Source organism: Perca fluviatilis, chromosome 18, assembly GCF_010015445.1.
Source record: "Perca fluviatilis chromosome 18, GENO_Pfluv_1.0, whole genome shotgun sequence".
Taxonomy (NCBI): domain Eukaryota; kingdom Metazoa; phylum Chordata; class Actinopteri; order Perciformes; family Percidae; genus Perca; species Perca fluviatilis.
In genome coordinates this window covers 26,936,214-26,963,115 of record NC_053129.1, presented here as the reverse complement: position 1 = coordinate 26,963,115, position 26,902 = coordinate 26,936,214, and the positions used below count along the sequence as shown (strand labels likewise).

Below are 26,902 nucleotides of genomic sequence, written 5' to 3'. Positions count from 1 at the left end.
AGGATCATAACAACGTTACATAACAGAACATGATATATAGAGGCTTGAAGCATTCATTATGCTAATTAATGACATTGGACAAATATTATTTTCAGATTTCTTTCCCTTCTGATGGTTCTTTTTGATGATAAAACACTACTCATGCTATTGAAAGATCTACATACTCTGTTTGTAAAGCCGCACATGTACTTCTGTTACTCCATTTGCATTGAAGCCAAAGGAATCGATCATCACGTCCAGGCTCTAAACATCCTTTTGAACTTGTTGAACGATTGCATTGGACTGTCCTGCAGAACACAAAGACCTCAACCGCTTCTGCCCTCTTTCCAGAATGTGATTGATTTCATTTTCCCTACGGGTTTTTGTGAGGAGGGAGTTATTGACCCTTTGCATCACAGAGATAGAAAACCACAGAAAGCATGACATCATCCATCATCAGTTTATTTTGCGTCTCTGTCTCTCTGTAATGATTTCAGTGTAATTTCATTCAGATTGCTTTGTAGTCACAACAGTGTAATCAGAGCATATCGGGGTACAGCGACATTTGACAAAGACTGCGCTCCATAACTCCACAGTGCAATCAATAACTCATTACCACATTAATTTTGAGACGTTTGAGTGTGCTTACTTTAAACAAAACTGGTCATTGTTTGCCACGGGGTAGGACTTTGCAGGAAATCTGAATTGGATTGTTTCATGGAACACAACAAAGGATAACGCTATTCTTCCAGCGTCAGCAAGCATTCAGAGATTTTAGGTGTTTGGCAGATGGTGATAGAAGTGAAAGACCCACATTGAAATCATACCTTCTATACATTGTGTCAAGGCAGAGAGGGAGGGCAGGAAGCCTGTAAAAATTGGTTTACAGTCTGCTTGCAGTGATTTGAAAGTTAAAGTTAACCTGAATCAGTTATTAATGATTGTTAAAGCTTTAGTGCGTAACTTTTTGCGTGGAGGAGGGGTGGGGGTGCGAGCGCGATCACGGAAGGCTTGCATCATGTAGACGTGCCGACAGTGTTCTTGTCATTACTTAGAATTCCTCATGGGGGCGACAGAAACTACGCACTATAGCTTTAAGACAAAGTCCTCATTATATTGATTTCTGATTTGGCACCACAGCAACTGCTCTAAGTCATGGATTGGATTTGTTGGATGCTTTCCTCTTTAAATGCTAATTAGAAGTGAGTTTAGAAAATTGTTTTTTTAGTAAAACTAATCAGAACCAGCTCCAGCTGTTATTCTAAAACTGCCAGGAAACAAAGATGAGATTGAGATTTTAACTTTAACCTCTTAAAGTCTAACTCCGATCATCTCTGCACTAAACGAAATGTATTAAATCACTTCAAATTATTTACAATTAAAGTAGGTAAAAGCCACAATAGTTACGGCACTTTGAATGGTGTCAGCGCCTGCAGCATATTATAGCCACATTACCTATTAGATGGTTATTAATCACTGATTGTATGTGTTTGTGTTTCAGGGCTTACAGGAGAAAAAGGGATGCAGGGCGACCGGGGAATTAAAGGGTCTGTCGGGGTCAGCGGTTTTCAGGGAGAAAAAGGAGACATTGGACCTGCTGGTCCAAGAGGTATGTATTTTATTTCTCATATTAATCAAAGCATGTTTTATATAGTTATACATATAGCTTATCTACCTGTTTCAAAGCAAATAACAGTTGATTGTATTCGAGCAAACATATGGAAGAACGAGAACATATAGCACAGATTAAATATTATAATCATAGTTAGAAGATTTTGCTGTTCAATTAATTGTCTCAGAAATAATTGCGATTAAGGATATAATTTTCTCTTTCAGTCAAATTTATAAGCATTTATTTATTTATTACTTTTTCAAACAAATTCAAGTTTTGAATGAATTCCAGGATAAATCTTTTGGTTATATAATCACTGTCATGTGACCCAGATAATGTAAAGACACAAGTACACAGCCTATAAAGTTAACCACGCCTCTTAATTATCATTAAAATTGTATCCCCCCTTGTCATTTTTGTTGCTATGAACGTGTAGCCTATAGGGTCAAGTGCCAACAACTAGCATAGTTTTAGCTCAACAGTCTGACCATATACTTATATAATAAAAATTTGGCATATCTAAACAAAATCAACAATGACCATTAACAGCTATACCCTTTAGCACCTTGGCTAATGTTAGCAATTAATTGCGGTTAAACAAAGAAACATTGATTATGTAAAATAATTGACAATTAGACAATTATGTAATAATTGGTACAGGCCTAATCATAGTATGATGTAATAATCACAATGCTGTTTACTTTATGGGGTAACAGTAGTAGTCACATTAAAGTGATTTACTCACCCAACAGTTCGTCATTCACATGTCAGTAGAAAAAGCCTGTTACTCCCAGCAGTCTTGTACAACTCGCAGCTGAATCTTGTCAACGCCTTCACAGCTCAAATCATTTTAGACTTTTTAAGACGGCTGTTTGAAATGTTGACTTTTTTTTTTACCAGAATAGAAAATTCCTCAGCACAACCAAATCTTTCACACATCCTCCATCACAAACAGGTGGCACTTGTTTTTCTTTTTAAATTCAGCTATGGAAGCTATAATAGCTTAGCTATCCATATCTTCCTTTATTTATTTCACAGAAACTGCTGTCTGTGCTGATTATGAGTCCATGCAAGAAAACATTTTACCACATAATAATCCTGAAAAAATAAACATATGTAAAATGATTAATACATCTTTCTAGGCACCATAAACGCTTCAAAATGACTTTGAAGAAGAGTAAAAAGGGACTTGAGCACACTGATTGACTTGCAGCCTTTAATTGTGCAAACAAATGTTTCAAAACGGTCTTCAGTAAAAGACAAGTTAGTTAAAATGGACAATGACATAAGGCAAATGCATATATGGTCCAGCATTGAATATAGATATTAAAATGAATAGCTATATTAGCTTTAAAATGGCCCATACAATTGTCATGTGTGATTCGAGAAACAGGCCTTAAATTAGTTCAAATCACATTATGAATTGATAAATCAGTCGGTAGATAGAGTCAAAAGGAGAGTTGAATATTATTTTCCTACATAACCTATTTAAATGCAGTGAACCTTATGTTTTTTAGAGAGCCCAATGCATCTTTGAGAGTTATAGGCTAATAATTCTTATATATGATGCAAAATCCATTATGATCATTTAATAGTTGTGCAAGACAGCTGAAATACTATTTTGCATTGCACTGTATAAATATGTATTTCTTTGACATGAACGTTCAAGTAGACATGAGAACAAGATGCCAACTTTGGAATAAAATATTTTGAACACACGAAAACTTGATGACCTAGTGCTACAATTTTTGTCTTTCTCTCTGCCTTTCCTTCCATCAACTCATCCACTCATCTATCCATTCATCCATTTCTCCACACAAGTCTCTATCTGCATTGAGCCCCTGGCGTGTTGATGTTTCCACTCTGGCATCACCAGCTGGACAGTGCCAACGATAACAAAACACACTTAGACACACACAGAGTGCTGCTGGGGAAAACATAGCCATGACAAATATGATAAGGCGCTGTAGTCTTTTTTGTGCCAGCATGTCATTGTGTAGGCATGTGTGTTCGGCCAACAGCTGTTACTGATCAGAGTTGGGTTTGGCTGACCTGTCCGGTGTCCCTGTGTTGGCCAGTAGCTCTCAAAACCTTGAACCAGTCGGATCTGTTGTCTCCTGTGTGAGCGCATGTGCTTGGCTGTTATGGCTCAACACTCTGCACCAGACTCTACTCGAGTTTTGGTGTATTTTTATATGGATGGATGTACCTATTGCTGCTACAATATAACTGCCCTGCGCTTATAGGTGCACAGCTACGCAGAAGGCTTCCAATAAATGTTGAAGAAAGCAGTGGAAGCAGTTGTGACAATGTGAAAACAGTAAAAAATAAAAACAAGAACACAAAAAAAGATCAATCTTAAAGGCCCGGCCACACAACTTGTGTTTTCTAGCTCTTTACTGTAGTTATATACAGTATATAGTTCATCATAGCAAATCATGTTGTAATTTGGTGTAACACTGATTTGTTTGAAGTAAACAGAAGAAAACATGAAAAATTTGCTTGGGCAGCAACAGCCACCATGGCTGGATGAACAAACATGAAAAGAGTGTCCCCCACAAACAAAGTCTGGTACTGGTGACATTGTTTGATTGACAAGTCAATTGTGTAAAGAGGTCAAAACACCACAGAAACAAGTGTTTTTCAAGAAATGTGGAGACGAGATGAAGAAACAAGGATCCTCAGGATGTTTGGCAGTCTACACTCTGGCAGTTTACAACAATGTCTGTCTGTGCTTCCACCCATCTGGGGTCTGGTTGTGGGTTTAACAAACCAGCGAAGGGTGAAGAGTTTGTAGACTTTCTGGTGTGAACGGAGCCTCAGCAGAAGGCAGTTGCTCAACTGTGTGATACTGAAAGCTTGTTAAAACACCGCTGGGCAGCTTCATGGTTTCTTTTCCCAAATGAATGGTGGATAGACTCAGGGAGTGCATTAAGTGTTGGCTTTTTCTTTGGTTGTAAAGCGCCACAGATCAGCTGAGTTAAACATCTCGAAAATAGTAATTTCTTGGTGTTTAAAGCTGGATTCATTTTTCTCTTGGGGAAAGAAAAACTCCACAACAAGCTGACAGACACACAGCCCAGAAATGTATTTTTTCAAACAAATATAGCCAACAGTTGTCTATTAACCCATCCAGTTGAGCAACTTTAGCATTGATTTGGATTTGTGTTTTTGGCCAGCTGATGGACATAAGTCCAACATTCACTAGCATTTTAACTCTGTTTTGGTCTCCACTAGTCAATATCCCAGACATTCCACTTCTGGGATTCTATTGCGCCAGATTTCATTCATTTAGGTCGGATAGCCGTTACCTTGGGCTTTCTTTGTGTTGGCATTTTAAACTCTGGTCGATTTATGAGGACTATAGTTAACCTTTTCTCAGATCGTTGCAGGGAAAATTGAGAAATCTAGCTAGCTATCTGTCTAATCTGAGTTTTCTGTTGCACGACTAAAACAACCTTGTTTTGGTGGAACCCATGTTCCCGAGGCTATTTTGCAGATGTGCTGTTGCTCCGTACGGCGCTTAGCGCCGCCCAAGACGATTGTGATTGGTTTAAAGAAATGCCAATAAACCCAGCGTTTCTTTCCCATCCCGGGAATGCTGTGTGGACTTGCCAGACCCTGCTCCACAGCGCTGTGGAGGAGGGTCTGGCAATGCGAGACTAGGTCTCCACCAACTGATCAAAAAAACATTTGGGTCAGTAGATGCTAAATGCTCCACTGTGTTAACCAGTCGCTAACTTTGTTAAGTGTACAGTGGGTTTATCAGAGCTTTTTTACTGTAAACAGCTGCCTGCTGGAAATGAAACTGATTTGAGGGCTGAGACTAAAAAATACAGTTAGTTTACCAGCTGTAAAACCAAAACAATGACCAAAAAAATGAAAGGGTAAAAAGCTCAAAAGAGCTGCAGAGTTTGGTGATTGTCGCTACTTGGTTTTGTCACTGCTGGCTCCCATTTTCAGAATAAACAAAGTAATTTGATTTATTGTTAATACAAACAAGACAAAGTGTCCACCGCCATGTTAGGCATAGGTACAGCGGTGCTTTGAGCTAAATGCTAACATCAGTATGCTAATATAACCACAATGACAATGCTAAAATACTAATTAACAATGCTAATTAGCACTAAACACAAAATACAACTGAAGCTGATGGGATTGTCTTCATTCGTTGCAGTTATGTATGATATTATAGACAAGTTTAAATTTTGCCATGCTGGTGGTGCTAGAGGAAAAAGTCTAAGGGGATCCTTTGAGTCATTAGGATCCATCCTCTGGGTACCATGAATGAATGCCTGTACAAAATTGAATGGAAACGCAGAGACACAATAGTTGTTGAGATATTTCAGTCCGAACAAACTTGGTGGACTGACAGACCAACTTTCCCATCCATACAGTCGCTAACGTGGCTTAAACTGTTAATTAGTGAAGCTTTAAGTGCCTAAACTTCACACATTTACTCATTGCTGCCATTCAAGGCTACAAGCTTGCAACAATGTGCAATTGTAAGTGCATTGCTGTCTCTTGAGGTTCAGCAGTAGCTTACCAGTGTGTTTGGGGTTTTCTTGCAGTGTTATTTAGTTGTTAAGGATGTGGTCAAGATGGAGGTGACACTGACAGCTGAGGCTCGTCACAGGCAGGGCGTGGTGTTAAATACACTACCCAGACAGCAACACACACACATACAGTAACACATGGTAAGCGGGACAGGGTGCCACCTCGGCTGGCAGCTGCCCCTGTGGTCTTGGATGTGAAATAAAAAGTCAAATTAAAGGTGGGATAAATGCAGACTTAAAGTTGATCCTCTTATAGCTTCATGGCAAAAACAGACTTGTGGTTTCAAACCTCATGGCTAAGAAATTAGCAACAAATGGCGCTGAAACTGACTTTATTCCCCAGGGTTTGGAATAGAATCATATTTTGAAACGAAAACAAATGAGAAAAAGTCGTATCCAAGCTGCTGATTGGAGGGAATTGTCGTGCGTAAATGTACCGTAGTTTTGCAGAAACCACAAATTAGGGGACTTTTTTTTTCTCACATTAATTGAGCGGTTTTGCTTTGTATTAACTTTTCCAACATGCAATGATCTGCACTGTAAAGAATACCTTGACACTGGTACCTTTTATTCCAGTCCAAAAAAACAATCTATTTTCAATACTTCTTTCTTTCTGCTTCCTCTCTTCGACCTCATTCACAAAAACAACATTCAACCACAACTTTTAGAGGTAAATTAAGCACCGGAGGCAGGGTGGCTATCCTCTAATTTTTCACATTTTATGCCTATATCACAAGGCAAGATTAAAGGGACGAATATTTTTGAGGCTTTTTGCTAAAAATATACAAAGAAATACAAAGGAGAGGAAATGGGTGTGACTGAGAGGAAAGGTTATAAAACTAAACCTGTCGATGGCCGAGCTGCTCTTGTGGGTTATTTCACATTTCTGCCCCGTTGTGTGCTATGTTGTGGTTGTCACTGTAGACTCTACACATAAGGATATGTTTGGGTTGTGAGTGTCGGGTTGATGAATAGGTCTACTATTGTTGGTCTTTCATTAAAAATGGGATATTATTAGTGTAATTACTAAAACCTGCAGTGAAATCTGTTGGTGTTATAGAGGTTTTTTTCTACTTAAATAAGAACAACATCTGAGTGAAATCACTGAAAAACTCACATTTTGGTCATGTTTGACTTTGATATTCTAATGTTGATACTACTATTAAGAAATTGTAAGTGTGTTCTTGAGAATGATTATGTGAGGGTGCCTGGTTAGCTCACATGGTAGAGTGTGCACCCGTATACAGAGGCTCAGTCCTCGACGCAGAGACCACGTGTTCAGGTCCGACCTGTGGCCCTTTGCTGGATGTCATTACCCCTCTCTCTCCCCTTTCAAGTCTAAGCTGTCCTATCAAAAATAAAGGCCTAAATGCCACAAAAAAAAAATGATTATTTGATTTGATTCTGTCATAGATAGATAACATAAACATTACACACTTGTCCAAATATTCATGAACCAAAAAGATAACCAAAACAAAAGACATAGATTCAATCCAATATGGACCCTGGACAATGTGTAAATACATAAACAATTTAAGATTAGGCCTAAATAAAGTAAAACAAACAACAAATTATGAAATAGCATAAACCAGAAACAAGGTGTCACACATGAAATTGAAGCATAATACAAGAAAACGTGCTCCCACAAGTCCAATGAGATTGTGAGGAGTCTGGAAATAGTCTACGGAGTAAAGTTTAATATTTGTCTAAGATTGAGTAAGAGTTATGTTTCACCAGTCAATCAATCAAATGTTATTTAAAGTGTAAAATCACCATTAAATATGGTCTCAGTGCACTTTACAATTAAAGGAACACAGAAATGACAGACAGCAACAGAACAATTGAACAGCATTAAAGCACAAATAAACAATACAAAACCAGCAACATAAGGGAATAAGTGAAAAAGGTTCAGATTTTATTTCTGCTCATGTAAAGTTTGATTTTCACTTTGTTTTTCTGGTTTGTCCTCAGGTGACAGAGGAGAAAGAGGGTTGAAGGGGGAGAAGGGGGATCGAGGAGACAAAGGAGAGAAAACCGGTAAGAGCTGATGTATTGATTAATAGCATGAGAGTGTGAAGAAATAAGTGACCGCATTCAGCCCACAACATTGAAATGGCCTTCAAAAACAGCTTACCAGTGTTTTCTCACCGTGAACCGCTATCGGCAGGATGACATATTTGTCTATGCCTTCCAAAATGATGGTTACAAAAAGTATTAATTTGCCAGCGCCATGGTTAATAGCTTGGTTAAAGGAACAGTTTTAAGGTATAGTTGCCTGTATCTATATCACACATTTCACCACCCGCACCTCCTTGCTAAGAGGATTTGCGACGGTATAACGTCACGCAACTCCTGCCTTTTTGTTTCTGAAGGACAATAGTCCGATTTTTGCACCGCAAGTGGTCCTTGTCAGGTAAACATATACCTTTTGTTTCAAAAATGTGAAGACTGGACCCGTGCTGTTGTTTTTATGGTGAAGACAGTACTCGCCTCAGCTGCTCATGAAGAGTCTGTTCTGGTTAACAATATTATTCCACCAGTTTGAACTAATAACAGGGTTCGTACACCTTTTCCAAGGTCAAATTCAAGCACTTTTCAAGCACTTTCAAGGTCCATTTTAAAGCTTTTTCCAGCACCTTACACCACGGTAAAATATATACCAATACATAGTCAAAATTATTGTTAAGTGTTTTTGTCACATTAAAAGACATAATGCTATAAACAGCCAGTAACAGTGTTTGTAATAGCAGAAGGATCAGATATTTAAGCAAAACAAGTTTTATTTTTCAAAATGTAGACTTTGCTTGCTATCTAACCTGCCTGAGTCAATGTAAAAACAATTACCCCAAACAAAATCACTCGACAGGTTCACTTCACTAACCCTGATAATTATTACCTTCTCTTCATGGTTCCTAACGTAACGTACAGCAAGACAGCTATGGAGAGGAGCACTGAGTGGGGGGGTCTGAGCCAAATGACAGCTGGGTCATTCTGGGTCAAAATACAGGAAAACAGTTTGTGCACCCTCTTAGATTTTGCTCAAAGTTTATGCTACCCTTAATTTCAGTCTTTTCACACTTTTTTTCCAAATCTAGGACATGCCGTACAAACTTGTAATGGTTCAGTCATATTGACATGTTTGTCTTCCACCCTACAAAGTTTGGGCTGCCTATGAATAAATGTCCAAATATTGATCCCAGATAATGTGATTTTCAGGCTGTAAAACTGAAGTAATTTCAAGGGCTAAAATATGAAGATATAGGATTTGAACAGAAATATTTTACAGGCCTTGGTTTTTATTCATACACAAGACACACAATACCAACAAAGCATCAGTCATGCCCTACAGCGCTGCTTTTCCCTCCCTGTCTCCAAACCTGCGCTCTCTTCCATAATCAGAAGAGCTCTATTGCTTGGCACTGATCTCCAACAGTAGCAGGGAGGAGGTATGAAGAGTGAAGGAGAGATAACCTAAACAAAGGAAGGACATTCAGAGGAGGAAGTGATGTTTAGTTTCAGAGTTGAACAAGCTGCACTTTTCTCTTCCTAAGTCTTGCCCTCTTCCTTCCTGTGTTTCCTTCTCCCATGTTTTTCTTCTCTTCCTCCACCACTCTTCTATTCTTGCCTCTCCTCTTCCATTCGTGTACTTTCTGTCTTGTATTTTCTCTCTCTCACTTGTTCTTGGTGCTTTTATTATTTAGCACCTGTCGACCATAGAACAGAAAACCTTTTCATGCGAACCACGCACGCACACACGCACGCACGCACGCACGCACGCACGCACGCACACACTTATAATCTGATTCAATCAGATTATAAATATTAGTCCTTATAACCGCGACATATACTGTTTTTTTTTTTTTACTTTCAACATTGCTTTAGAACAACAGATTTATCACAGAAAAATGAGAAATACTTGGTGGACCCAGATTTTATAAAATATATACCATATTGGTAACAATTTCTGCGACACCCATGTCTATAATGCATTATAAAAACATACTAATAATGCATAATGCGCTTGAAGCACTGTATAAATATAGTTATAGTATAGTACTATCCTATAAACCATTAATTATACTCTCCCCTTTCACCTTTTTATTATTAGTCAACATTTGAAGTGCAGTTTTATCTCACGTTTGGTCAACTTTGCACATTTAATAGGACTAATGTCCCCAGTAAAAGAAAATACCTTAAGTACCTTACCCTCAATCATTAGAATATACATTTATAATTAGAAAGTTTCTTAGTAACTCAAGAGTATTGTACTTTGATTGTTCTGATGCATTCCTTTGTTTATTCTTTGTGGATGTAGTAGTAAACACTTTGTCACCTTAATAATTTCTCTGCACTTCAAAGTGCTCATTTATTACGTCTGTTATTATTGCTGGCTGTTTGTATATCCTTACATAGATTTTTTGTGATTCATAAGCTTATGTCGGATTTACCAAACTATACCGTAAATTGTGCGCATTTAAAAGCGCAATTGAATGGGCCTCCTTCTCTCTTTCTATCATGGATCAGCCACCAAGTCAGTCAAAACAAAGATTTAGCAATAACAAAGTTTATCTGCTTGCTTATGAGGTAACAGCTTGATGCGTGTTATTTCGGCATTAGTGGTGGGGAAATGTATGTATTGACTAGTGCGCTGTAGCAAAGCGTTAAATACTGGTGCTATGATACGGCTGAGTGCAGACTGCGATATTCCCACTGCTGATGCTATGACTGTTTGAAATGATCCTGATGCCGATATTTGTAATGTAGCGAGGAGTTTAACAGCTGCTGGAATGGGATGTGAACGCTGAGTCGGAGATTCGATTACACCTGTCATGGGTGGTTTTTGTACATACCGCAAAATACATAATTAGGCGCTGTCATGACCTGGCTCAGGTGGTCATAACAAAGAGGGAGACAACACCATGTTAAATGTTTAAATAATACTTTATTAAACCAAATTGAACAAAATTAGACCAAATTAACTATATACAGAATGGGATGTGGAAATCAGTAGCGTCAGTGGTGTAGGGTGTGCCTGAGTGAAATAGGTGCGTGTGTGTGTTGTAAAGTGTAAACTCAGCAAAAAGCAAACCTAGGACAACCTAACCAAACATAACCAAACCTTGGTGTACCTGTGAGTACAGCCAGAGCAGAGAGAAGAGACCGAGGATACTGCAGCTTAATGCTACGTTTACACTTTCATAAACGGACATTTCAACCTCTCCGTTTTTAAAAATAATATCGTGCACAGCTGTCAGTTTTCTGAGTGTTCGTTTCCACGTACTCGTGTACATATGCCGTCAATGCTGGCAAGAGCATGCCAAACCTGTAGGTGCCAGTGTAACGAGAAGCTCAAGCCCACATTGGCCAATCAGAAAATAGCAACAACAGCAACGAATCACTTCCTCTCTCTTCTCTTCCTCACTTCCTGCCCAAACCTCTGTTTGTCTCAGTTTACTTGCAAACGTGCAAATGAAGTTTTCCCAAATCTCCACTCTGGAGTTTTTAGAAAGAATCGTTTTCAGAGGCGAATTTTCCGTTTGCGTGTAAATGAAGGTCACAAACAAAGGGAAATGTCTCCGATTGTCAAAAAAAGCATGTACGTGTAAACAGGGTATAACTGGCCTCAGCACACCAGACCCAGCTGAGCTGAGTTACTCTAATTAGTAACCTGCAAACAGGAGGCACAAGTTAAGACACACCTCCTCAATGTAGACAGCAAAAACAATTAAATGACACCGAAGGGCATCACGTCTCCTCCCTCCCTCCTCCATTTACCAACTGGGGCACATGACAGGGCGTCCTGCAATAATTCTACCATAGGCCTATCCAGCAAGAGGGAACCTCCCCAAAACCTGCACTGTCTTGCCACCCTTGTCACACCTCAGCAACTGGATCCTGAAGCAAATTCAGAGGAAGAGAGAGAGCAAAACAGAATGGGGCACTGATGGAAACCCCAAGGTTAGCATAGACAATTAGCCCACTTGCCTCTGAAGAAAATGTCTGCCACAGCGTACGGAGAGGCACCCAACCCGGCCCGACCAAAGGAGCAGGTCGAAGTACGGCCTCCCGGTGAGCTGAAAAACGTTACGCGCTCTGATGTAAGTAGCAACATTCCGTTTCAACTGAGGCCAAAAACAATACTGTAAAATACAGTGGCACATTTTACGCACCACAAGATGTCCCACTTTCAAAACCACATCATGCAGTTTGGTGGGCACCACCACCTGAACAATTGGGTCCCCAACAAACCTGTCACCCCAGGGCAACCATTTCCTTCACAGCAGCTCTTCATGAAGGAAATAACCCTGAACTGTACATTTCAACTTACCCACTGGACTCACCCGAGCCCACACTAGAGGCCATACAAACAGGCTTTTCTGAGACTGAAGCATAGCTGGAGCATGAAAAGGCAAATATTATATATATATATATATATATATATATATATATATATATATATATATATATATTTAATAGCAGGCACTGGTCTTTCCAATGACCCTCATCACGGCAGTAGTTGCATATCGTACTGCCCTCTTGTCGCGCTGTCCAAGCAGGCTTACGCGAGAGGCCTGGCTTTGCAAACTCCACGCCACTGCGCGGATTCATACTGCCACCAACATTACCTTTCCAATCTCCCATAGAGCGTACTTCACCAAAACTGTTCTTATGCGTCAACACAAAGTCATCCGCTAACTCTGCTGCCTTCAGTGCGGTGGTGGGCTTCTGCTCATTTACATATATAGAAAACAGATTGAAGGATGGCATCTTTAAACTGCTCCAATATGATAAGCTCACAAAGACCCAGAAAAGAACTCACCTTGGTAGCGGAACATCAATGTTTAAAATGGCAAGTCAAATCACGGACAAACTCTACATTGGTCTGCGTATCCCCCTTTACCCAGTTTCTGAACTTGTGACGATAAACTTCAGGAACCAACTCGTATGACTTCAAGACCGCTGCTTTCACAGTCGTATAATCCAAGCCATCCTCACCACATATAGCCGAATAGGCCTCCTTGGCCCGACCAGGGAGGACACACTGAAGCATCAGTACCCTGTCTGAATCTGGCCTTTTTTTCTTCTTTTTTTTTGCATTGGCAACGTGTTCGAAGAGAGTGAAAAAAGAATCAGGGTCCTGTTCATTAAACTGCGGCACTAAACGCAAGTTGGCAACAATATCCAAACCACCCAGTGCAGAGCCCATGGAGGCATCATCATGACCCCCAGAACCCCCAGGAACAAGCTTGCCCTCCCTTATTAACTCCAACCTAGACTGCTCCAAGTCCAACTTCCTCCTCTCGGTTTCCTGATGCATTTTCTCCAATTCAAGCTTTTCTGCCTGCTGAAGTTTCTCCAACTCCAACTTTTCCTCGCTCTCAAAATGCCTGCTATGCGTCTCCTGCTCAAAGTGCAAAGCTAACAGCTCCTTCTGCTGCTCAAAAGTTAAACTTGCTGCCTGCACCCTGTTGAAACAGATACGGACATGGGCACAGACTCAGTCTCAGTTTTATTTAACACACCACATTCAAATAAAGACATCAAAACTCTCCTTTTAATCTTATCCTTACGACATTTCCCTGCAACAGCAATGTCATAATGATCATCTATCTCCAACAACTGATCCTTTTTATAACCATTTACAAAATCTACTGTGGGCGCCTCAAAAAAAAATCAGACATTGAAGCCATCATCACAAAGGACAATACAGAAAACTATACATCAACCATCACAGTCGCACTTTAGCAATTGTCAGCCCAACGACAGAGAATTTCCCCCTAACTGCCTAGCCAAAAGTTAGCTAAAGCTCAACCCTAGGCTTTGTGTGGTACTTGCGGTGGGTAGTTATACACGGCATTGACTGCAATAATAACCATTATATGCATTCAATGATATTAGCCCGGCAGCCCGAAAGAGCAACCAAAAATTGGCGACCCTCCAGCTGCAGCAGATGTGCCCCCGAGACAATCGCTCTAGCCACTTTCCTACCACACTGATAGAAACCCTACAACCTGACGGAGAAACTTCTGTCCACAGGGCAACAGACAGTAACAGTCATTCTCTGAATTAACCACAGACAAATCACCTCACAAACAAAGGCTTCCAGCAAAACACGTCTCCCAACAAAGAAAAACAAACCCTGCGAAGCACAGCAAAATTCAACCTTTAGCTGGACCAACCAATTAAGACTAAACACACCACTACTAATCTAACTTAATTTAACGAGCACCCACTTTTCATGACCTGGCTCAGGTGGTCATAACTAAGAGGGAGACAATACCATGTTAAATGTCTAAACAATACTTTACCAAATTGAGACAAATTAGACCAAATTAACTATATACAGAATGGGTTATGGTAATCAGTAGCGACAGTGGTGTAGGGTGTGCATGAGTGAAAAAGGTGCGTGTGTCGGTGTAAAATGTAAACTCAGCAAAAAGCAAACCTAGGACAACCTAACCAAATAACCAGCAAGAAGAGACAGAGGATACTGCAGCTTAAGAGGCACACCAGACCCAGCTGAGCTAATCAGTAACCTGCAAACAGGAAGCACAAGTTAACACTTAAATGACACCGAAGGGCATCACAGGCGCACTTTATGCTTCCCCTGCCATCTCTTTATGGGAAACTCCCACTTTCCCCTTGCGATAGTACATCTGGCCCTCAGTCTGTGTCTTCAGGCTGGCAACAGCAGCATAGTGTTTTCCTGAACCAACTGAAGAAGCGCTGGACTCCACTCTTCTTTTCAACCTTAACCTGGCTGATTGTCAAGTCATCCTGCCCTGCATCGTGGGTGATTGAAAGAGCCTGTAGAGCCGCAGTCACAGCTGAGACTGGCTCTCTGCTGAGCTCCTTGATCACATCCTCACCATTCAGGACTAAAGTAATGACTGGGGTTTCAGCAGGGGGAGTCATGGGAAGTGGTGGAGATGTCCTCTTAGCAAAGTCGGCCTTTGGTGCAGGCTGCTCAGCTGGTTCAATCTGGCTGATTGTCAAACCATCCTGGACAACAGTGATGATAGGAGATTCATCAGCACGGGTCACAGTAGGTGTTGGAGCTGAAGCCACAACAGAGTCTGGTTCTCTGGTCATCTCACTCAAGTCCTCACTATTAAGGGCTGATGTAGTCACTGTGGGTTCAGCAGGAGGAGGAAGGAAGGGGTGGATGAGCTGTAGCCACAGGAGCTTTTAGGCTGGGCGCAGAGGAAGAATCCTCTGATTCATCCAAGTCAATGTTTGCAGAAGATTTAGAACGAGTCAGAGAAGTGTGTGGAGGAGACAAGACAGAAGAGTCAGGTTTTCTGGTGGTCTTTTCATTCACATTGTTACTATCCAGGACTGATGTCATGACTGGATGTTCAGTGGCAGGGGTCAGAGGAAGTGGTGGTGATGACACCTCGGCAACATCTGTCTCTGGGGTAAACCGCTCCGCTGGTTCAATCTGGCTGATTGTCAAACCATCCTGAATGACAGTGATGGCAAGAGGTTCATCAGTAGGGAGAACAAAAGATGGCAGAGCTGGAACCACAGCAGAGTCAGCTTCTAGGCGGGGTATAGAGGCAGATGATGCAGCAGGTTCAGCATTGGGAGTCAGAGGAGTGGGAGGAGAAGACAAAACAGAAGATTCTGGATCTTGGATTGGTTCAACATCTTCCTCCAGACCAGGCTCCTCATTCTAATCTCCCGCCTGGGTGTGCTGGGTGCAATTGTTTTTGGTGCTTGAATTTGCAGGCACATGAGTATCAGTCTGAGGCTGAAACAGCACAAGGACCTCTTTCACTGCAGCATCAACAATAGTGTTCAGCACCTCTGCTGCAAAGCAGTTAAGCCCTCTCTTCAGGACGTCTTGAGGGTACATCTGCCTAACCATTTCCTGGATAGACAGGACCATGCTGTCTCTGATGGACCGGGAGAAGTTGACCCAATGGTGCACAGTGGACAAAGCAGTGGAGACCCGGTCCAAAACAAACTTTGTCATACCAACAGCCATTTCACTGAGCTGCTGGGAGGGCATGTTGAGGAAGGTGCTTGGAGGAGGTAACCAGAAGCCCTGCAAGACTTTTGGAAGCACCTCCATCACCACATCTCTTGGGCCAAGCAGTTTGGAGCTGGGGGCTGCAGCTGCTGTGTCAGGCTCCTGCCGTACTCCTGAGCCAAATTAACAAGCTTTGGATGTTGAAAACAAGGAGGGATGTCTTCTGGCGACTTAAGTAGCCTTCTGGCTTCAAACTCAATGTCTCTCATTTTCATGCTGTTGATTACCTCCCAAACCAGCATGAGAAGAGGCTTGGCATCTTCCTCATCAAAGTCCTCCAATTCAAACTCCCAGAGCTGCACTCTCACTGTAGCTTTGCTTTGCTCTACCAGCAGGTCTGTCATATCTTCAACAGTCACCTTAGATGGGATACTACTTTCCGGCTGAAGCCTCAAAAGTTCAATCACCAATGCAATATTGGTCTTGTAAGACTTCATATGCCAGCAAAGTTGCAAAGCGCGCTCATATATGGTTGTGTCGAACAACACCCTGATGGGTCTGTAGATGCCTCTGCTTCCTTCGACGAACTCCATTGGTAGGTTGGTATCGTCGTCAGGTTGTAGGTTGTTGTCAAAGTGACAATGACAAATTTCCAACGATTTCTAACAATAGACTGGAGAGTACTCAAACAGTTAATTCAACAAGCACAAATGAACAGTACGTGTTCAGGCTGAAGAGTGTATTAAGAATGATTCTGATTGAATCACTGGAATTGACTTGTTTTTAAATGTCAACACTACAAAATCAAAACCATTGCCATGGTAACATAAACTTGAGTGTGTTAAGAATGAAGAATGATTCTGATTGAGTCACTGGAATCATTGACATATATATAATGGACCAATAGATCCCGTTGCTCTGGACGGAGACCAGTGAAGGCTATTAGAAGCACTTTTCCAGTGATCCCTTGCTTTACTGCGCAGTCTCCAACTGACGGAGACAACGTAAATGTGACGTGAGCAACGTGTCTGAAAGTTGTAAGTCTTCTGGTAGCTGTGCCGAGAGAAATCTCAATCATTCCCAATCTTACAGAGACGGAGAGTGTAGGTATATGTAAGGAGATAACATAAGCACAGGCAAATTATTGCTAACTAACATGCTATACATGCTATACATGATATATATATATATATATATATATATATATATATATATATATATATATATATAAAGTTTATATAAATAAATATATATCAAAAGTTTTAGAACACCCCAATTTTTCGAGGTTTTTATTGAAATTCATGCAGTTCAATGTCTTATTGTACTCTGAAATTAAAGAATAGAACAAATGAACAATTTAAGTTAAAAAAGAAATCATGGAATCAATTTATAAACCAAAATGTATTCTAAATTTTTGATTCATCAAAGTAGCCCCCTTTGGCAGATATAACAGCTGAACACACTGGTGGCGTTCTTTCTACAATGGAAATCAAATATTCTTCAGAAAGTTCTTCCCAACTCTGTTGCAGAAGTTCCCATAAATGTGTGGCACTTGTAGGTTGCTTTGCTTTCCCTTTTCTGTCCAGTTCATCCCAAACCAGCTCAATGAGGTTTAAGTCTGGTCACTGTGCTGGCCACTCCATGTTTTTAAGCTTACCATCTTGTTACTTTTTGCTAAGGTAGTTCTGGCATAGCTTGGACTTATGTTTTGGGTCATTATCTTGCTGTAGGATGAACCCCTGACCAACTAGGGGCATACCAGAGGGTACTGCATGGCGCTGCAAAATGCTGTGGTAGCCGTTTTGGTTCAGGGTGCCTTTCACTCTGTACAAATCACCGACCGTGGATCCAGCAAAACAGCCCCAGACCATCATGCTTCCTCCTCCATGTTTGAAAGTTAATGTCACACACTGAGGAACCAGCCTTTCGCCTACTCGACGGCATACAAAAATCCTGCGTGATGAACCGAAGATTTCAAATTTTGATTCATCAGTCCATAGCACCTTCTTTCAGTCTTCAGTAGTCCATTGACGATGTTTCTTGGCCCAGGCAAGCCTCTTTTTCTTATTCTGATGTCTTAGCAATGGCTTTCTTGCTGCAACTTGACCTATCAAACCTGCAGCTCGAAGTCTTCTCTTTACAGTTGAAACTGAGACATGCGTATTACGACCACTATTAAGCTGTGCTTGAGGCTGTTGTCCTGTGAGCCGCCTATCACGCAAGCTGTTGACTCTCAGAAACTTGTCTTCTGATTCTGTTGTGACCTCTTCCTGTCAGAGTTTCCCCCAGTTTCTAAGTGCCTTTTGATGGTGAAGAATACTGTACTCACTGACACCTTGACTTTCTTTGCAATTTCTCTGTAGGCAAGGCAAGGCAATGCAGCTTTATTTGCATAGCACATTTCAGCAACAGGGCAATTCAAAGTGCTTTACATAAAACATTAAAGAGCAGTTAGAAAACAATTTAAAACAATTTAAAAACATTAAAAGACAAGAATAAAATTTACAGTGCAGTATAAGAATTTAAAGAACTGAGAAATAAAATACGCGAATAAAAGTTACAGTGCAGTATAAGAAATTACTGTTATTTATTTTTCAATGTGATCGTCACAACAAGGCTAAGTTATTTTCTTCGGCAAACCTTTGTCAAAACCCGGAACGGACTCGCAGACCGTCTCTTAATAGTCAGGAAACGTGCTAATAGTTTCGTAGACTATTTTTTATTTTGTTTTTAATTTAATAGTCCCACAGTCTATGTCTGTTCAATTGTAATTGTTTAGACTCTCGGCCTATCTTTTGTTATTATACTGTTATTTAGGAAAGACCAACATTCTTAAGTGTTATGATGGTCTGTCTCTCTTCCATTGTTAATTGCCTTTTTCCCGCCATTTTTATAGCAGCACACTACTTTCTGCAGTACAGTACTGTTCAAATAATGCTCACGAGGGTATGGTACCACAGTGTGTTCCAACAATACTTTTATACAAACAGAGGGGGTTGTAAGTAATCCAGACAAGTTGGAACACCTGTGGGAATTGGTAGCACCAACTTTCAAAGCTTGATCAACCTCCATTGCTGCAGAACAGCTTTATGTTGGAGATAAGGTGGCGAAGCGCAAATATGAGTATTTAATACGTGGATTTTCTTACATTCTTACATAAAAATGGACAGAAATGACAGGTTAGGTGAAAACATCTTGTTTTGTGGGCCTTTTCTTATATAATTAGTTCAGTTTTCATATTTTATTCAGTTTTCAATATTTTATACATGCATTTGTCGTGGTCCTCCACAGTTTCTTACTAATGTTCTCTGAATGCAGAGATATGCATATAAGGTAAATATCTAATTGTGTGGCCTTATTTATTTTGTGCAGTTTTAATCCATGCAGTTGTCATGGTCGTCCTCAGTTTATTATCAATGTGCTCTGAAATGCACTTTGCACATGTATACTGTATATGTGTACTTATGTTTCAAAAAGATGACGTACATGTGTTGTCAAAGGCTATTTTTGAAAAATAAATTTGCTTGGTTTAAATTCTATAAAAGTGGGTCGCCACTTAATGACCATAGGGAAAATTTGGGTCACGGGGTAAGACCAGTTGAGAACCCCTACTGTAAGAAATCCCAAGTCTCTTGTTTGGTTGAGTGACTCTGTTAGGATAATTATTTATCAAAGAATGGACAAAATCACTGGAGTTCTCTTAAAAGTTTGTTTACTTGCAACAAGTAGAGTCAGTTTACAGCACTTCAGCATAAGTACAGAAAATGACTGAAGATTGTTCAAAACAGTGTCTTTTTAAAGGAGTTGGGAGTCAAGTTAGTTATTCGATTCATGCAATCAGTAGCTTTCTTCTTATCTCTGGTCAGGCCCGGCATCTCCTCCACATTATGCGTTCTGCCCTCAGGGATACATCCTGCGCTCTTTGCAAGGTCACTCAGCTTTCATGATTAACACATCAAAGACAGAAATACTGAAAACAGAAATACTAAAACAGCAGTTCGGATGCAAATGGCTTAACAAAGAAACTGAAGCAAAACCATTCTAAGCATAATTTTTCTAACAGACTCCCTTAATGTGCTGCTTTGAGAGATGCATGCATGCAGGCAGACCAGTACAGAGTCAGTTAATCCAGTGTGGTACAGCAGTAAAGGGAACACAGTCTGCTGAAAGATTCAACACTGAAATTAAGTGTTTTATAGACTTTATTGCGGGAAAACCACGTTAGAACCACTTACCGTTTCCGTAATATTCCCACTAATTAGTCTGGTAATAAACTCCTGTTTCAATTCCAGTTTTATCTTTTTTCCACTATCATCTTCTCACATTAAACCCTTTTTACATGAACAACTATAGAAAAGTCTTTTATTTTTATGCTGCTTTGATAAACTGTGATTCAGCGATGCTCACAGTCACAGAAATCTAATGCACACTTTGAAAAATTTATTCGGAGTAATAAAGCTACAAAATTTGAAGCTTTTGCTCCATTTTTTCCAGACTATTCACAGCTTCCTGTCGGCACTGGATGAACATTTAATAATCACACTTATTTCCAAGATTCATTTCATTTGTGACATTAAAGCCTCACACGGCATCACTCACATTAATGTTGCTTTTAAACCTAAAGTCACTTTAATGATCTCTGTGGAGAAGAAAATGAATGACCTTAAAACAACTTTGTTTTCACAAAAAGTGTCTGAAAAAGCTAATTACACGAGCATCATCAAATACAACTACGCAGGTAAGTTATGTAAATAATCTACTGCTAACGGCTGCACAGTCACAGTAAAGAAACACTGCTGTGACAGTTGGCAATATAAGGACAAAGATTTACGAGCTGATTACTTTTTGGGCCTCATATATCTCTGTCACACCAGATCTGCTTTTCTTTTCCGAGTAATCTCACGGTTTCTGACACACGATGAAGAACCACATGGCTTAGTGTACATCAAAAGGACTTAAAAACCCATTATACATGTACATATGTCCTGTGAGGGTAAGCTGAAACCTCGTACAAAACCACCAATCTGAGTTCAGGTAGAAAAAAAAAACCATTAATGACCTCCAAAACCACACACATTTCATTTATTGTTTTTCTTTCTTTGCTACATCATGATGGTTGTTCTCCATGTGATGAGAGATGTGGTGGTGCTCACATCCAATAGACTTGAGCACTCGACCATCTGAATGCTGTTTCTGCCCGTTAAAGGACAAAGACTCACATCATTTACAAGACAGACTTCAGGGTTTCAGAGGAGGACAGGCAGACTGAGAACACATGTTTTTGGCTGTCAGAAATATCGCATCACAGCGTCGGGCACTTTTCTTGTCACACACCTCATGTGGCAGACTTATCGTTTGATGCATGACTCGGATCTTTTTACACTTCAAAGCATACAGAGCATATGATCACTTACCTGAACGAGCACCAGAACGAGTGACCCAAGACCGCTGAAGTTTAGTCTGTGTGAAAAGTGCGCATTAGTCCACATATGTTGGGTATTGACACAAAATCAACCTGCCATACAGGACGTTATGTCACTGAAAGAATCCTTTTGAATGCTTTAACAGCACAAAAAAAGAGTATTTCTGAGTATAAAAAAAAAGAAGTAAATGGATCCCAGATTGTAGTCATTTGTGAGATTTAGAGAGAGAGTGAACACTTTTCTTCTATTTTATCTGGATTGATGTTCTTTTAATTAACAGTGAAGTCTCTTAACTTACCAGAAACACACGTAAAGGAAAGTAAATAGATTGGACAAAAACAAATGGAAAGAGAAGAAGAAAGAGAAAGAAACTGCTTTTGGGAGATGGTCTCTTTACTGTAATTAACTTGCATGTGAATTTGCAAAAGCGCATATTTCATCCATGTATATTGTTGATCATTGTCTCAAGTTCTTTGTGCAAAATCCATGTTTCAGATTTCTCTGACGTTTGTCTCTGTATTTATGTACAGTAAATGCAGTAGCATAACATAGCACAACAAGTATATACACAGATAAGCTACATATTGTCTGCAAACCAGTATTGCAAAATCCTGCTCCCTTACTTACCATTGCTGCTTCTGTCACGCTTTTCGTTCTTACACGGCACATGTACAGTTTTCAAGGTGGGTCCGGAAAGATGGCACCGGCAAAAGACGTGTTCTACGGATGTAAATATCATAAAATGTACTGTATCACTTGGGTTTGATTTTTAGGCTAAAAACATGAAATATGTTCAACATTAGTTGAGGATAAAGTCCAACAATTTGACTGTTATAATTCCTGGGAGACATATCCCCATGTGTATGTATCTTGTAACAAAACACCAAATTATTCATTTTGGGGTCATTTTGTGTAATTTTCACTTGGCAGTTGACATATTACAAGAGAGATTGGAAGCGATGCACACACACACAACCACATACACACATCACTATTCTTTAGAGCTGACAGTTTGATCTCGAGAGTCCGACTTTAAGTGTTGTGGGTTTAACGTGTGACAGGTTGTTTTTACAGTGGACCTGTGCAGCTACAGGGATCCAAATATAAATGATTTCAGCTTCGTACTTCATCATGCTTTTATGTTTATGTGAAACCAAGCTAAAAAGTGTTGTTCAAGGAACACGCTGACTTATTGGGAATTTAGCTTATTCACGGTAAACCCCCAGAGTTAGATAAGTCCATACATACCCTTCTCATCTCCGTGTGTGTTGTAACTCTGTCCGACGGCCCCACCGCTAGCTTAGCTTAGCACAGATCCTGGAGGTAACCGGCTCCATCTAGCCTACTGCTCTGAATAAGTGACAAAATAACGCCAATTTTCCTGAGACACCGCCGTCTTCTAACCGTATATAAACTGGGAACTATATTCTCAGAAAGGCGAAGCATTGCTACTCTCTGCTCGGGGCTTCTCAGGTGCTGCAGGCATATCACTCTGCCCAAGTAGCAGAAATAGCAGTGCTTCACCTTTCTGAGAAGAGTTTGTATACGGTTAGAAGATGGCTGTGTCTCATGTGACCTTTTTATTTGTACACGCTGTGACTATACAAATTACAACATGTAAATAGGAAAATGTTGGCGTTATTTTGTCACTTACTCGGAGCAGTAGGCTAGTTGGAACCGGTTACCTCCAGGAACTGTGCTAAGCTAAGCTAGCGGTGGGGCCATCGGATAGAGTTACAACACGCACGGAGATGAGAAGGGTATGTAACTCTGGGGGTTACGGTGAATAAGCTAAAGTCCCAATAATTTGCCGTGTTCCTTTAAGGAAAAACTCAGGAGCAGCATAACTCATTTGACATACGTGAAGAAGCTACGGTGGAGACCTTGATGAATTACACAGGAGCATCTAATGAACATTCAATTGAGGAAAGAATTTAGGCAGGCAGTACAGTTTAACCACAGTGTGTTATTGTGTCGTTCCGTCCCAACTCTCTGAAGTTCCTGTCTTCCTGAAGGTGTATTTAAACTCATGCTGCAGGCGTTAAGTTCAGCTGAACCTTCAATGTAAACAAAGATATTGCAGGCGCCTGAACACAGGTCTTCCTCAAGCAATATATATTTACTTTCTACTCTTCAGTTCTCATGTCTGTTGAAATACCCCCTGCAAACTCAGTTTTTATTATTTATGTTTAATTTTTATTTGCTGAATTCAATTATGTGCTGGAACAGAACAACCCAGCTCCCACACAGTGTAGTTTAAACAAATTTTATTCATTTGTTTCACGCACACACAGTTAAGCAAACACACATGCAGAAATCCCCATGCTGAGAACACTTTAAAACGGTGAGAGTGAGTCAGTCTTTTACTTTTATTTTACAATTCTATCTGCAGAATCACATCCAGTTTGACCCTTTCATGAGGTTAATTTTAGTGAGCTCATTTTGTCACCATTGGACAGAGCCAGGCTAGTTTTTTCCCCCCTGCCTCCAGTCTTTATGCTAAGCTAAGCTATACAGTTGCTGGCTGAATCCTTATATTTACCAAACAGATATGAGGGTGGTATCAATCATTTCTTCTAATTTCAGCAAGAAAGAGAAAAAGCATATTTCCCAAACTCTCATTCGCTTGTATGTTTCGCCAGATTTTGAGTGTGCATGTACGCTGTCCAAGAAAATCAAATTAGAAGAAAACAAATTGTGCCAAACCGAACGAAAAGACAATGCAAGAGTCAATAGAAGAAAACACACAATAACATTTGAGATTTAAGAAAATGTTCTGAACAGATGGAGCTGGTTAACTGTTGTCCTGAAGCCATTCAGCCCTGCCCAGTCCAGACCCTTCCTGCCTGCCAGATAGACATTAGTAATGTGCGATCGCTCTATGTTCTGGCCTTCTTCAGGTATTGACAGTTTAGTGCTGTAGGGCCCCCCCTTTGGCCTCGTAGGCTTGAACCACTTGGACAAGCGCCAACACTTGGAGCTCGGTCGTCTAGTTTTCCCTGGACAAAAACAGTCATTATATTTCATGAACAGGAATGGTACAAGTCTTTTGTCCAAATTAGTGAGTTTATAGTGAACCACTTTGTTGGCTGTCCAACCTGAGAGCTGTCGGACTGTGCAGACAGTAAAACACCATGACTCTTGACTTATTGCTTAAAGTTGTATTTGTTTTGATTGCTTACTTTTTTCTCTCATGCGTGTTATTGTTCACAGGCTTTTTGACTCAGGAAAAACTCATTAACTATGAAACTTAAGGTCTTAGTTATTAGTTGAATTCAGCTTTTTAAGGCTCATTTTTCTTTTAACAGCTGAATTTATATATATATATATATATATTTATCCAAAATTAAATTTGTGGTTGATATGTTATGAGACGGTTTGGAAACCAGGGTGGATCACCCCAGAAAACGTTTTCACCAAACAATGTGCTGCCCTTAGCTACTGATGCTACGCCTGTTAAGCTTTCTGCTCTCGTACAGGGACGTCACTAGGAATGAAAGACAGGGGGAGGGGGGGCTTAACCCCCAGGCTATGCAAAACTTTCCGTTGCAACATCTTACTTACAAACATTATTCTAATGTTAGCTTTTAGATACATCAAAGCTGCATGGGGGGAATGTACTTAGGCCAGACTGTGCTCCTGCTGAGTTATTCTGTAGGCTATGACTTAAATGCTATCCATCTGCTCGTGTAAATGTGTGATAAACTAATACCATACCTAATTCCTCTCTATTAGATAAGTTGCAGGTCAAAATAAGACTATTTAATTACACTAATTACTGTTACTGCATGGTAGAGTAGTTGAATCAGTGTCATGTCAACTCCCAAAATGCCTGATTTTGTGGCAGCTTTTGTAAAAAATTGCGATAAAAGTTGCGATGTCTTTGGTATTTTTGTTGCAATGAAGTTGCGAGAGACTGAAAATGCCTAGTAACCTTACTAAAAAGGCTCAGGATGCTGCAAATGTTGGTATAATATAAAAACGGCTGGTGGATTTAAGAAGAAAAAAATTATTGAATGAATCAAATTTGAACATATGTGTCAGTGGCTTGTTGATCTTTACATTGTTAGTTAATTATCCTATCCTGGCCTGGTATGGGTCACACATTCATACGGTTTGATAAAGTACTAATTGGACTTTAACTTATCATTTAGGTCATCGTGTATGTCTCATCTCCGGTTTTTCCTGCATCCACCGTGTGTGTTTGTGTGTGTGCGTGCGCGCGCGCGCGTGTCAGAGTCACATACTGACACTAAGTCTGGCGTGGGACTGCTGTGATTGGTTGAAGTTGCGGGAAACTCTGGTTATTGGTAATAATTTCCGTGAAGATTCTGCAATTGGTCAAAATTGCAAGTCGCACCAAATTCACGGTGATTGGTTGAAATCACGTGAATTGTTGTGATCGCGACATCGCAAATTCCTGGAGGGACTGATATGTATGTAATATACTGTGTATGTATGTATGTATGTATGTATGCTCATGTATAGCCTAGCCTACAACATCTACACAGTTGTTTAATTTATTACAGCAAATGAATGCAGAAAGTTAAGTTGGTCAGAATATAGCATATATAATAAAAATAAAATAATTTAGTTTAGGCTATGCCTTAGTGCCTAGACCTGCCAACAAATGCCTGTTGTTAGAAGAAAACAAAACACCCCACATTTTTTTAGCCCTGTAGACCAGTGGTTCTCAAACTTGTTGACATCAAGGACCCCTAAACTGACAGAAACTAAACCACGGACCCCCATTTGATTAGATTTTGTCCAAGGGTCCCCATCTGATAGGATTTTTGCTTTTAGATGTTTTATTACAGAAAGTCCATGAATGAGTCTATATATTAATCTATGAAAGATTGTGTTAATTATGGATGGCATTATAGTGAAAATAAGTTATTTCACATTTTGCTGGAGAACCTCCTCAAAGACCCCTGGGGGTCCCTGGACCACACTTTGAGAACCATTGCTGCAGACCACTGACATTACTGACCTCAATCAAGCAACTTCAGAATCAGCTGCCCTGCCAAACTCCTGCTTCTCTCTCTCTCTCTCTCTCTCTCTCTCTCTCTCTCTCCCTCTCTTTCTCCCTCTCTCTCAAAATATCTTCCAGTATCCATCTGCTCAATAAATTGAAGGATATGACAGTACAATAACATTAACAGGGACACTATGAAATTTAGTTTTCAATGACAACATTCTGTGGGGACTGATATTGTTTTTAATACTATAGAGATAGCATGCTATATTAATGGCAATGAATAGAGAACTGGAGAGGTTAGTTATTTCTTGTATTTCACTCATTCACTCTAGCTAGACTATTGTTTACCATAGCCAGCTAAAATATCCCTTTATCTTT

General features: G+C 40.1%; 1 protein-coding gene across 3 annotated transcripts in view; it reads left to right on the top strand.

Moving 5' to 3' along the window:
* The window catches only part of scara5 (scavenger receptor class A, member 5 (putative)), a 103,824-nt gene that overhangs the window by 63,283 nt on the left and 13,639 nt on the right, over window positions 1-26,902 (top strand). For all 3 annotated transcript variants that reach the window (XM_039782578.1, XM_039782579.1, XM_039782580.1), the window contains 2 exons: window positions 1,481-1,588; window positions 8,119-8,184. In XM_039782578.1, the coding sequence (XP_039638512.1) occupies window positions 1,481-1,588; window positions 8,119-8,184 (174 nt within the window). The remainder of the gene's footprint in view (window positions 1-1,480; window positions 1,589-8,118; window positions 8,185-26,902) is intronic.